Below are 14,213 nucleotides of genomic sequence, written 5' to 3' on the forward strand. Positions count from 1 at the left end.
AAAGGCTGCGGCCTCAGACACCTGCCATCTCAAGGCTGAGAAACAAGCAGATGTTGGAAGGCTGCCGAGAAGTTGTCCATATCTCTCTCTCTGCAAAGCAACCTGCAAAGGGGTGGCATCTCTGTGGCAAGGGGAGGTGGAGTTAGAAACACGTAAAAGAAAGATTTAACTTTGAAATAGTTGGAGTTATGTAGAGGGTCAGCAAACTTCCCAGTGGAATATTGATATTGATTTTTCTGTATCCATATATATGTACAGGGGTGAGGGAATTTACCTCCAGTAAGAAAGTGACCATGAAAAGTGAAAGAGGAGGAGTAGTGGGTAATATGTTTTCAGTTTTGTTTATTTGGCAAGGAAGTGTTAACAGTGGAAGTGGTTAGTCAGTTTAAACGCAGAGGTCAGGTTAGGCAGCACGAGTGAGGTGCTGGGCTAATAGCTGATTGTCTCTGTTGGGTTTACAGGAGTCACTCTCTGATTCTGTGTGTTAGTCTTTTGATTAAGTATTGTTTTCCAGGATTGGTTGTGTCCAGGAGGGTTTATCGGGCGCCAATCCATATCACATTTGTGTTGCAGAGTCAGTTGTCCCTGAAGGTTTACCAGGGCCTGATCCCTGCCTGTATTTTGTGGTGTGTTGTTCGTCTGAAGTACTGAGCAACCCCTGAGTGCATGCTGTGTGATAAATGTTTTGATCATATAGATGTGTATTGTTATTGTGTTATATGTAGCATAATTTGATTACAGATTGTGAAACCTTATGTTTCATCTTATGCAATAAACTCTATACTCTTAGCACCATCTGTAAAATTACTAACAAGACGTCTAGAAGACGTGAAAGCGCTATATCAAATGCAAGGATTATATCTCGTTCAGTGTCAGCCTACCTTAGTAGGTAGTACCCTTACCTCTGGGTTACAAAGCTGTGGCCTCAAGCCCCAAATCGGGATTCAGCTCGTAGTCTAGGCTGATCCTCCAGGGCAGTGTTGAGCAGGACTGAATTGTTAGAGGTATCATCCTTTAGATAAGATGTTAAACTGAGTTCATGTTTCCCTGTTCCGGTGGATGTTAAATATCCCTCGATGCTCTTCGAAAAAAATATCCTGGTCAATAATCCTCCAAATGAATCATTTATTCACCTCACAATCTATTTGTGGGACCTTACAGCAATCTGTTGTATTTGCCTACAAACTAGTCACTACACTTGACAGTGATTACCTATGAAGTGCTTTGAGACTTTTTGATATGATTAGGTGTTATAAGAATGAACGCTCTTTCTTTGTTAACCTAAGCACTTTGAGACACCCTCCTGACATGAAAGGAACTATAATATATAACTATTATATAATAGATATAATCCTTGCATTTAATATAACACATTGTCACGTCACTGAGACGTCTCAATGCGCTTCGCAGGATATACTGTAAAATGTAGCGACTGTATGTTTTGTGGGCAAACACAGCAGCCAATTTGCACCAGCAACATCCCACAAATATATATAACTATCAGATGTAAAATGTATTATGTGCTACCCTATAATATTTAAGTTTTAAAAATTCAGTGATCTCTCAGGGTTTAGAAAGCTCTCTAAATGTGTTTCTTTTTATTTTAATATCTCGTAGATTGCTCTTGATGGCAGCCCCAACGCTCCCAGAATTCCTGAAGTCTACTTGGAAGCGGCAGTGGCTTTGCTGGGATCTGAGAGACACAATGATGTCATCACTGTTTGTGAGGAAATCATCACCAAGATGTCAGGTTTCCTCTCGGAAACATTAACTATTGAAATCCCTGTGAACACTGAAGACCCAGCATTGAACACCGGTTGTCGAACTCCTGCCTCTCGATTGTCAAGTGACCCACGGACACTTTGGGCAGAGAAGAGGGAAAGCTTGAATTATAAGTTGTGGTCGGCGGCTGCGCTTTTATATCAAGGCCAGGCTTTTGCACTGCTGAAAAATAATAAGGAAGCAATTACTAATTTTAGCAGGTGAGTGAGTCACTGTTGTAACAGCAACTTGGATTTATATAGCGCCCTCCATGCCCAACGGCATCTCAAGAGTGCTTTACAGTAACGTATCTCAGCGCCAAGCCAGGGGGAGGGGGAGGAAGGTGACTAAAGGTGTGGTCGAAGAGAAAAGTGTTCAGCGGAGCCCTGAAAGTAAGAGGAGAGGGAGCGAGGCAAAGGGGGTGAGGAAGGGAGTTCCAGAGCCTCGGGGCACAGTGGCTGAAGGCACGGCCACCGAGGGTGGAGTGGAGGACTTGGAGCACGAGGAGGAGGCGAGACCCGGAGGAGCGAAGGCAACGGGTACTGTTTTGAGGAGAGAGGAAGTCAGAGAGGTGGGGGGTGCAGAGGAGTGGAGGGATTTGAATACAAGGGTGAGGATCTTGAAATCGATCCTCTGTGGGACAGGCAGCCAGTGCAGTCTAGCAAGGACTGGGTTAATCGGGGAGCGGAGTTTGGTGCGGGTAAGAATGCGGGCGGCAGAGTTTTGAATGATTTGGATTTTATGGATGGTTGTGGATGGGAGACTGGCGAGGAGGGCGTGAGAAAAGTCCAGCCGAGAGGTGACAAACGCAAGGACTAGGGTTTCAGTGGCTTTCAGAGAGAGGTATTGGCGGAGGCGGGTGATGCGTCAGAGGTAGAAGGAGACGGTGCTGGTGAGGGACCGGATGTGGGGGAGGAAAGATAATTGGGGGTAGAACCTGACGCCTAGATTGCGTACTAGGTTGCGTATAACACAAAACCATTCCAGGAATGCAAGCTCTTTTTGGGCTGTATTCGGGATCTGATTGGCCCCTATAAAATTACAACCGCATTTATATAGCGCCCTTCACGCAGGATAGCGTCCCAGAGCGCTTAGATAAACAGAAAGCTGGGTGGGAAGTGCTTACTCAGACAGTGGCCCCTGCTTACAGTCAATTAGATTCGAGTAATGTTTTGCAAATGGTTGAAAAGATGGCAATATGTGGGGAGTTTTTCACTGGCCAAGAGGCAAGTGCCCATATTCCAAACCAGTGCAGCATAAATCTGTAAATACATTGTAAAGGGACTGCTTTTTACAATGCTTCATTTCATCCCACTAATATGCCTCCTGCTCCCTGTATTGTCCAGAGGGTGCTGCCTCGATCCTCCCCCAGTTGCTGGTCACTCAACTCTCCCTTCTCTCCGCAGCCCTGGCCGACAAGATCAACCAGTCTCTCTCCTCAGGCTCTAAGAACATAAGAATTAGGAGCAGAAGTAGGCCATTCGGCCCCTCGAGCCTTCCCCGCCATTCGATAAGATCATGGCTGATCTTCAGACCTAACTCTAATTACCTGCCCTATCCCCATATCCCCTAATCCCTCTATTTTTTTAAAAATCTATCAGTCTCAGCCTTGAAGATGTTCAAGGACTGAGCGTCTACAGCCTTCTGGGGTAGTGAATTCCATAAATTCACTACCCTCTGAGTGAAGAAATGTTTCCTCAACTCTGTTTTAAAAGGCTGACCCTTAATTTTAAGAATGTGACCCCTGGTTATAGATTCTCCTACCAGGGGAAACAGACCCTCAGTGTCTACTTTATCCAGCCCTTTAAGAATTTTATATGTTTCAATAAGATCTCCCCTCGTTCTTCTGTACTCTAGAGAATATAGCCCTAGTTTATTCAGCCTATCCTCATAGGTCAGTCCCCTCATCCCAGGAACTAACCGAATGAATCTACGCTGTACCCCCTCTAGGGCAAATATGTCCTTTTTTAAATAAGGAGACCAAAACTGCACACAATACTCTAGGTGCGGTCTCACCAAGGCCCTATACAGTTGCAGCAAGACTTCCCTTCTCTTGTACTCTAAACCTTTTGCAATGAACTCTAACATGCCGCTCACCTTCTTACTTGATTGCTTCACCTGCAACTAACTTTTTGAGACTGGTGTACAAGGACACCCAAATCCCTCTGAACACTAACACTATCTAATTTCTCCCCCTCTAGAAAATAATCTGTTTTTCTATTTTTTCTACCTAGGTGAATAACTTCACACTTCCCCACATTAAATTCCATCTGCCCCCTACTCGCCCACTCCCCGAGCCTATCTATATCCCGTTGCAATCTTTTTGCATCATCCTCAGAGCTTACTCTCGCACCTAGTTTAGTGTCATCCGCAAATTTAGATACGTTACATTCAATGTCCTCGTCTAGATCATTGATGTAAATTGTAAATAGCTGAGGCCCAAGCACTGATCCTTGTGGCACTCCACTAGTCACATCCTGCCAATTCGAGAATGACCCGTTTATCCCTACTCTCTGTTTTCTACCCGTTTGCCACTCTTCAATCCATGCTAATATGTTCCCATTAATCCGTGGGCCTTAACCTTGTGCAATAGCCTTTTGTGTGGCACTTTGTCAAATGCCTTTTTAAAATCTAAATAAACTACATCTATTGGTTTCCCCCTATCTAACCTGCTAGATACATCTTCAAAAAACTCTAAAAGATTAGTTAAGCATGACTTCCCTTTTGTAAAGCCATGTTGACTCTGCCTAATCTTGTTATGGTCTTCCAGGAATCCCATAACGACATCTTTAATTAAGGACTCAAGAATTTTCCCTACCACTGATGTCAGACTAACTGGTCTATAGTTCCCCATCTTTTCTCTCCCACCCTTCTTAAATAGTGGTGTTACGTTTGCAATCTTCCAATCAATGGGAACCGTTCCAGAATCCAGAGAATTTTGGAAGATCAAAGACAAGCCATCCACTATCTCAGTAGCCACCTCTTTTAAAACCCTAGGATGTAGGCCATCAGGTCCAGGAGATTTATCAGTTTTAAGACCTGACAATTTACCTAAAACCATTTCTTTACTAATATTAATTCCCCAAGTTGCTCGCTAACATTTTCTTCTTGGTTCCCCTCTATTCTTGGTAGGTTTTCAGTGTCTTCTAAGGTGAAGACAGTAGCAAAGTACTTGTTTAATGACTCTGCCATGTCTTTGTCTCCTACTATAATTCCCCCCGTCTCTGCCTGTAGCGGACCCACATTTACCTTTGACAGCCTCTTCCTCTTTATATATTTATAAAAACTCTTGCAGTCTGTCTTTATATTCTTCGCTAGTTTGCCCTCAGGCTCTGTTCCACTCACCATGAAAACCGCTGTCATCACACCCCTCCTCAAAAGAACCACCCTTGATCCCTCCAACTTCTTGCACTACCGTCCCATCTCCAACCTCCCCTTCCTTGCCAAAGTCCTGGAACACATTGTTCCAGGTCAACTTCGGTTACACCTCTCCCTTCACTCTCACCTCGAGCCCCTGCAGTCTGGTTTTCGCTCTGCCCACAGCACAGAGACAGCGCTTGTCAAAGTCGCAAACGACGTCCTCTCTTTCTGTGACCAGGGCTCCCTCTGCCTCCTTGTCCTCCTGGACCTCTCTGTTGTATTCAACACAGTAGACCTCCTTCACCGTCTCTCCTCCCTCATCCACCTTAGTGGGACCGGACTCACATGGTTCAAGTCGTACTTAATACTTAACTAATCGCTTCCATTGCATCTCAGCAAACGGTTTCTCCACCCGCCCCCACCCGTCACCTGCGGGGTACCCCAGGGCTCCATCCTTGGCCCTCTTCTTTTCCTTATCTATATGCTCCCTCTGGGCGATGTCATCCGCAGACATGGGGTAAACTTCCACATGTATGTGGATGACACACAAATCTACTTGCCTCCTCCAGTACCAACTCCAGTTTCACCGATGTTCTATCAGCTTGAGTGCAAACTTCCTGCAGCTGAATGTGGACGACAACTGCGGATCTAAACTCCTCAACCTCCCTGGGCTCTCCTCAGACTCACTAAACCAGTGCACAATCTAGGCATCCGGCTCGACCCCCAGCTGTCCTTCCTTCCCCACATCTGGTCCCTGACCAGGATCACATTCTTTCAACTCTGCCTTTCCTTGCCAAAGTTCTGGAACGCATTGTTCCAGGTCAACTTCGGTCATACCTGTCCCTCCTTCTGTCTGTAGCTTACCACAAATGCAGCCAAAACCCTCATGCATGTGCTTGTCACCTCCCACGTGGATTATTCCAACGCACTCCTCGCCGGTCTCCTCAGCTCCACTATTCAAAAGATCCAGCTCATTCAGAACTCTGCCGCCTGCATACTGACCTGGACCAAACTCCGTACCCACATCTCACCAGTTCGAGTCAGGCTTCACTGGCTCCCCATCACCGAACGAATCGACTTCAAGATCCTCACACTCATGTTCAAATCCCTTCACTCTCTGGCACCTCCCTACCTCTCTAACCTCACTCCCCAATCCACCACCCCTCACCTCCGCTTGATTGGCACCGGTCTCCTGCTCGTCCCTCGCACCTTCCACCCCACCATCGGAAGTCCTGCTTTCAGGCCCTGAAACTTTGGAACACTCCCTCAATCCCTCTGCCTTGCCCCCTCTCTCCCCTTTTTCAAGTCCCACCTGAAAACCTTCCTCTTCGACCGTGCTTACAGCCGTGGGAATGCATGGTGAAAGAAGAAGGTCTTGAGCTGGACCTTGAAGGAGCCAAGTGAATGGTGAGGCAAAGGAATGGAGTTCCAGAGGGTGGGGGCAGAAAGGATGAAGGCCTTTCACACACACCACCTATTGCTGCCTGACTACTTCTCCTCACTTGGTGTTTAGATCCTTAATAATAGCAGTAATTTTCAGTAACTAACACTACAAGAGCAACTTATTTCATGAACTGTTTTTAACTCTGTCTTAAGCTCCTGTGAGGTTAAACCCATATGCTATAAATAGAGTTATGCTGCTGCTTCATAGTGCAATGCTGTGGGTTTAGTTGTGGTTAGAGCATTTGCCTCACAAGTGTTAAGACCTGGGTACAATTCCTGGGTGGGCGAAACCTTAGGCAGGTTTCCTTACTCCATATGTCTGTTTATTGAGCAGGAAGTAGGAACTCGGTTGTTCGTTGATTGGTGGATTGCTTTCCGAGAGTAATAATCCCTCAAAAAAACAAAAATTGTGTCACTCAATCCACGACTGTTTGCGGGACACTGCTGTGTGCAATTTGCTGTTACGTTTCGCCCACAAAATACACAGTCAATCTACTTCACAATATATTCTGTGAAGCACTTTGAGATGTCTCAATGACGTGATAAGGCGCTATATAAAATGTAACGATTATTAATTGTTTTTTACACAAAGTTTTGTCTTTACACTTGAAATTCCTAGCCATTTGTCCTTACCTAGAGCCCAATCATTTTGAAGGTGTGTCTCACTTTGAAGATGTCTCTCACTTTGAGTGAGAGCATCTTGATGACTCCCTTACAGTTCAGCTAACCCCAAATCATATATAGGGCAACATTGTTAAAAGACAGCTTCTGAAATAATTAATGTCTTAAGAATTGAGAATTATTTTTACGTTACAACAGCAGGAGGTCTTGTTTCATTACAACAAGCAATTTTTTTGTGCAGTTTGTGATATATTAATTGTCACAATGAGATCATATGAGAGCGAACAGATACAATAGGTAATGATAATATATGTTGCGTTTTGGTAAATATTATAACTGGGTTACACACAGTATTGAAATGTGATTTTTTTTCGCCTCCCTCTTTGTCCGTAGATGCCTAAATTTGCTCCTTAAAGTTCAAATTGTGAATTTGCCTCATTCAGGTGAGTTATGTTCATTGTTTATAGTTAGGCAATGGGCTTTGTTCATTTATTTTCTTAATCCTTTTTTTCCTGTATTCAAATATATTGGTTTTGATTTGCTCAGTTGGGTGTCTGACAATGCGGAATCCCATCACCATTTTTTCGAGTATCCAAACCAAACTGAGAATTCCACGCCTCCCACCAACACAAGGAAATACCAGAGATCGATTTTTGGAATGAACTGCGCACTCTCTCCCTGGAGGGATGCATCCTGCTTACCTAATTAGTATAATACCTTTCATATCGGTCCCAAAGCACTTTGCAAGATATACTGTGGAGTGTAAACCTATACGTGTAGATGGTCTTAATTAACAGTAGAAGAACAGAACTAACTCAAAATTGTGGGTGTTTCTTCTGAGTGACTGCTAAATTAACAGGAGTTGTGTAAATGGCCTAAAAATAATAATAATATTTACATTTGCTATAATGCCTTTTGTGTCAGGGGGACGTGTTCAAAGTGTGCACAGCCAGATTGCTGGCCAGCAGACAAGTCCGTCAAGCCAAGTTAGCTTCCCGCATGCTAAAAATGGCTGACATCCAGGTCATAAGATTGTCACTGACATGACTTCTTGCTTTGTGCATGTGCAGCTCACGGGAAGTGGCGTTGGCAGCAACTTGACTCAAAAGTTTTTGTTCAATGCGGGAACTGGCCAGCGCTGTATACTCATGTGCAGTGAATCCAGCTATCACGGCCTCATTAAAGCATGTACTCCTCTTCGACCGTGCTTTCGATCTCCCTGCTTCCCCCCCCTGCCCTCCACCCTCCCCCACCCCAGCCACCAGCTCGGGTCCGTGTCCAGCGCCTTGGGACGTCCTCCCGACGTGAAAGGCGCTATACAAATGTAATTTTGTTGTTGTGCTGGTATTTTATAGACATCAAACACCACATTATAAGAGGGCTTCCCTGTATTGTCTCATTCTGCAAACCCTATTCCTGTGTGACGAATACAAGAGGGTGGGGTTACCCAAGTGCTGAAATTCTAAACAGGTCTAAACAGGTCTATCTATTCATCCCATGTAGCTCCTTCACACTTTTTTTGTCAATTTATGTTTTTCAGTCTAAAAGGAGAAAGTGATTGGTATATATGTAAATGCATATTCTTTGAACAAAGAAAGACACTCCATAGACCCCAAAAATACTGAAAAAAAAGTTTATTAACAATAATAATAATACTTGCATTTGATATAGCACCTTATCATGTCTTCGAGACGTCTCAAATAAATGGCAAAATATGCTGGAGACAAATGGGTCAATCTGTTTAACACCATTATATTTACAGTGGAGTTTAGTTATCACAAAGTCTACTTATACTGGACGTTTGGTCATACTTATCAATCAGCTTAGCCTAAACCTACCCGCACATTAGCATTTGGTTATGATAACTGCCCTCTGATTACAATAATCAGATTCATTGAATCGGGGATTATTCACACCAGCTTCACCACACCTATCTTCTGTTCAAAAAAAACTTTAACCATCTGCTTCACAGTTCTGACTTCTTTCATCCATCATTCATCCTCCGTCTCTTGTGGTAGTGAACAAATGTGCATCTACACAAAAGAAATTGCTGCGACCACTATATTAGCAAACCTGTTGAAATGTGACTACGTTTTCTGTCTACACAGTGAGTGCTGCCAATGTGCTTGGGCAAACTGAGAGGAGAAAACTGCACAAGATGCCCATTTGCACATCAACAAAATAATCCCGCAAATAAAATAAACAGACATNAAAAAAAGGTCTTTTTTTTTTACAGGAGACCCTGGTGAACAGTGTGAATCGTTGAAAGAGATCATGACAGAACTCAACACCTTACAGAAGCTGAAAGCTTTGGCTTTTATTGGAAAAGGTCTGCAGTTGACTGAAAGAGATCAGGACCGGGAGGCACTGCAACATTTCCAGCTGAGTCTACAAGCCTCCCCTGGTAGGTAACAGTCTTGGATCAAAGTTGTCAACCTTGTCCAGCTTTTTTGTTTTACCATTGAAAGCATCTTTGTTTTGTCGTTCCAGCTCACTGCAGCATTTATTTCTAAGTGTTCATGAATGTTTTGTTTGTCCAGGCTCATTGTTAACTATTTTTAAGCACATTTTTTTCAATAACAAGTGGGCAGTAATGCATATTTTTAGATTTTTTTGGATTCAAAGAGAGCTCTATTCAAATATTCAAAGAGAGCTTTGCATCATCCATAGTACCATAGACATTTATTGCACAGAAGAAGGCCATTTGGCTCATTGTGGCTGTGCCAGCTTCCTCAAGAGCAATCCTTTTAGTGTAATTTACCTGCCTCTTCCCCATACTCCTATAGCTGACTCTTTTTAAGGTATTGTCTAGTTCCCTCTTAAAGGCTAGTATGGATTCTGTCAGCGACTTGGGACGTCCTCCTGACGTGAAAGGCACTATGCAAATGTAATTTGTTGTTGTTGCCTCAACCTCTGCTCCTGGCAGGGCATTCCATGTCCTAATTACTCTGGGCATGAAACATTTTCTCCTAAACTCCCCATTTGCTCATCTACTAACTATCTTAAACCAATGCCCTCTCATTACTGACTAACCAACCAGTAGAAGTAATTTCTCCCTACTGACTCAATCAAAATCCTCATAATTTTAAATACATCTATCAGGTCACCCCTCAACCTTCTTTGTTCCGGTAGGAAAAAGCCCCAGTTCCTCCAGTCTCTGCTCAGAAACCAAACCATTTATCCCTAGTATAATTTAAGTAAATCCAAGGGATTTTTTTTGTTTTTAAAGTTTAAAGTATGGAAAGTTTTATTGCTGCGCTTGATGACATCTTGACGTCTGATAATGCAGTTGAATTGATGGAAAAGGGCTAGAGGAACCTCATTCATTCAAATGAATATGCAGATCAGATAAAGGGAATGTAAGAGAGGGGGTGGGTTGCAGGGAAAAAAAAGCAACGGCAGCAATTGTACCAGAGATTAAAATATTAGGCAAGACAGAAGCTTGCTGTAATCCTCTGGCCAGGGAATGGTTTAAACGGCGTAGAGAAAGCAATGTTGTGTGTTGCACTTGTGGAGTCCCTGGGAGGGTTTGATTGACCATTCGTAAACTGGAAGCTTTCTATACAGTAGAGGCTGTGTGCAGAGTTAGCTGTTGATATATTGATGCCCTTCAAACAATATCACCCCAGTTCTTAAGACAAACATACCACATTCCAACACAATGATCCCCACTGCTTTTATACTTTACTTGTTGGTTAATTGCATGTTTTCGCCGTCAAGATATACAGTCAATGCACTTATATTCTGTAAAGGGCTATGAGACGTCTTGAAGGCATGATAAAATGCTATATCAAATGCAAGGATTATTATTATTGTGTCTCATTTTAACTAATGTTTACCTACACTTTTTGTCTGTTTACTCGAGTGCACTAAAATATTTCTGCTTTAATAATCCTTGCATTTGATACAGCGCCTTATCACGTCTTCGGGACATCTCAAAGCGCTTCACAGAAGATACAGTAAAGTGAACTTACAATATTTTGAACACGGCAGCCAATTGCGCACAGCAGCATCCCACAAACTAGTGGTTTAAGTGACCAATTTATTATTTTTTAACCTCCTTTTCTTTAGATAATCTCGAATCTGTATATCATCTGGTACAGCTCCTGTGGAAACTTGAAAGGAAGCAGGAAGCTGCCTCTTGTTGGCTAAAATTCCACAGTTCTGCCACAAGAGCATCAGACTCAGGAAAAAAGGGATATTGTGATCCTTTAACGTAAGTAAAGATAACTACAACATTTTTAGGTCCAACTGAGATTCTATTTGAACCAAGCACAACCCCAACCCCAAAGTTTTTTTTTCTTTAAATTTAGAAACATCGTACCTTTGACCCATTCTGCCTTCCCTCACCTATGGAAGATTGTTCACCTCTGCCACTACCTCTCCCCTCAGGCCGCTGTGGAGTCCTGTAGCTCAGTGGTTAGAGCACTCGCTTTGCAAGCGAGAGACCTGAGTTCAATTCCAGGCAGGGTGAAACCTTGGGCAAGTTTCCTTACTCCACACGCCTAATAATAATCCCTCCAAAAACCCAAAACAATAATAAATTGGTCATTTTCAATCTACGACTGTTTGTGGGACATTGCTGTGCGCAATTGGCTGCCGCGTTCGCCCACAAATATACAGTCAATTCACTTTACAGTGTGTTCTGTGAAGTGCTTTGGGACGTCCTCCTGACGTGAAAAGCGCTATATCAAATGCAAGGATTATTATTATTATTATTAAAACCCTTATCCAAGCTTTCAATCACATCCACCCTTGACTATGCTAACTTCCTGCTTGCCAGACTTCCCAACTCGCCCTCCACAAGCTACAGATAATTCAGAACTTTGCAGCTTGTGTCCTCTCCTACTCCAGGCTCCGTGAATCTATTACCCCACCCTCGCCCGACCACTGGATCTCCAGTCCCCAGAGGATCAAGTTGAAGATCCTCGTCCTCACTTTTAAAGCTCTCCATGGTCTTGCTCCTCCCTACCTCTGCAACCTGCAGAGGTACTGACAAGCAGGACCATGGCTAAAACGTTACCAACCAAACCATTGCTCGGCAGGCACTGGCCTGCCCCACCATCAGCGGTCAGGCCTTCAGGCTCAGTGCCCCTACCTTCTGGAACTCAAACTCAGAGTCACTTTGGCTCCCTTCCCTTGCCTCCTTCAAGGTTCATCTTCCTCTTTAAAATTCCTTCCAGCAATTACCTCCCAAACCTGTTTCCTCATAAGCTGTTAAATGAACATCTGCCTTTGATGTGGTGAAAATCACCTATAGGACAGCTTATGACATGCCAGCCACCTTGATGTTCTAGAGGGCCAATTTAAATGTCATTTACAAGGCTTACTCATGTGCAACTGCTGAATCCAGGTTCTCATACAAATGGCTTAGTGAAGATTCACACCTGCCATGAAGCCAATTTGCCCTGTAGGGTGATGGTGAGTGATGGATCAGTTCTGTCCCCCTCAGAAGCCATTTATCACACATCCACTTAAAATCACCAAATCCACCGCAAATCACCCAAATCTTATTTTTTTCCAGAAAACTTCCTTTATTTCTCATTTCTCACTTGAAAGAAGTAACCAGTTCAGAGGAGGATGACTTTACTAAAAAGATACAGATGTACAACAGCCACTGGACTGAAGATCAACAAACTATACAATTTCTAAGACCCATACCTTCCTCTTTGGAAACTTTGTGAACTGTCCAGAACTCTTTCAAGAAAAACTGTGGACAATGTAGTGAAGGAACAGTTACATAACCAGAAAGAAGACTTGAATGTGTAATTGAATGACATCCAACAGATAAGTGTTTCCATAACTTACCCAGGACCTGATCTTTTTGTGAAGAAGGATTATTATCATTATACTTTATGCAGCAGAGCTGAAAAATAAACAGTCTTGAAGTAACTACAATAGCTGCACCAGATACAAGTACATTTTGTTGCTTTGAAGCAACTTTTTAAACCTACTTATTAAGTTGAATGAGCCAGTTTGAAATTGTTATAAGCATTTTTATAAATTTATGTTTGTTTATTAAATCCCAAATTACACTGTCTGAAACATGCAGATTATCCTAAGTTTCAAAGAGAACTATCTCTCTGTCTCTGACTCTCTTGTGTATATATATATGTGTATATATAATACATGTACTGTATATGTATTAAGAAATGACATCTCTGTATAAAAATAGGTGTCACTGCTCAAGGTTTACTAATAAGAAGTGACAAACGACTGTTTGTGGGACACTGCTGTGTGCAATGGGCTGCCACGTTTCACCCACAAAATATAAATTCAATTCACTTTACAGTATATTCTGTAAAGCGCTTTGAGACGTCTTAAAAAGACGTGATAGGGCGCTATATCAATATGATATTAGTGCCTTAGCATGTTACCAAAACATCTCGAACCCCTTCCGTATGATTTTACTGTAAAGTGTAGTGACTATTTATAAGAGACTGAAGCAGCTGATTTGCGCACAGCAATGATGAGAATAGATTTCACCACAATTTATTAATGACATTTTAGTGTCTTAGAGAGTTCTGACAATTTAAATTTGTGTTGTGACTCATTTCTGTCAACTACATCAGATCTAAATTACAAAATCACCTTATGATTAAATGCTCATGGAGATTTTGAAATTGAACATAGACATTCTACATTATTCATCACTCTCTGTAAAGTAGACTGGATCATTGCAGAAAACAAAAACATTTTAGATTATTCCTTGGTCAGCAGAGTAAATTGCATTCTGCCCTTTCCCACTGGGGACCTCTTTATTTCTTATTTATTTTCCAGTTCATTTAACTCTTATGAAATGTTTTAAAAAGTTTTTTTTGGCAACTATGGAGTTCTGTAGTTCAGTGGTCAGTAAAGTGCTCTGGGACCCTACCCAGCGTGGAGGGTGTTGTATAAGTGCTTGTTGTTTTTGGTCATGGAGTCCTGTAGTTCAGTGGTTAGAAAACTCGCCTCGCAAGCGAGAGACCTGGGTTCGATTCCCTGCAGGGCGAAACCTTGGGCAAGTTTCCTTACTCCACACACCTAAT

At 42.8% G+C, this 14,213-nt stretch overlaps 1 protein-coding gene across 3 annotated transcripts in view; it reads left to right on the forward strand.

The window, feature by feature from the left end:
* fancg (FA complementation group G) overlaps nucleotides 1-13,258 on the forward strand; it is a 29,666-nt gene extending 16,408 nt beyond the window's left edge. The window contains exons 10-14 of one of the 3 annotated variants that reach the window (XM_007890708.2): nucleotides 1,618-1,982; nucleotides 7,579-7,628; nucleotides 9,422-9,589; nucleotides 11,257-11,401; nucleotides 12,710-13,258. In XM_007890708.2, coding sequence (XP_007888899.2) covers nucleotides 1,618-1,982; nucleotides 7,579-7,628; nucleotides 9,422-9,589; nucleotides 11,257-11,401; nucleotides 12,710-12,869 — 888 coding nt within the window. In that variant the 3' untranslated portion in view covers nucleotides 12,870-13,258. The remainder of the gene's footprint in view (nucleotides 1-1,617; nucleotides 1,983-7,578; nucleotides 7,629-9,421; nucleotides 9,590-11,256; nucleotides 11,402-12,709) is intronic. The other 2 variants (XM_007890710.2, XM_007890709.2) reach the window with 2 other exon arrangements.
* The last annotated feature ends 955 nt before the right edge of the window (nucleotides 13,259-14,213 follow it).

The sequence above is a fragment of the Callorhinchus milii genome, unplaced genomic scaffold, assembly GCF_018977255.1.
Source record: "Callorhinchus milii isolate IMCB2004 unplaced genomic scaffold, IMCB_Cmil_1.0 Scaffold1, whole genome shotgun sequence".
Taxonomy (NCBI): Eukaryota; Metazoa; Chordata; class Chondrichthyes; order Chimaeriformes; family Callorhinchidae; genus Callorhinchus; species Callorhinchus milii.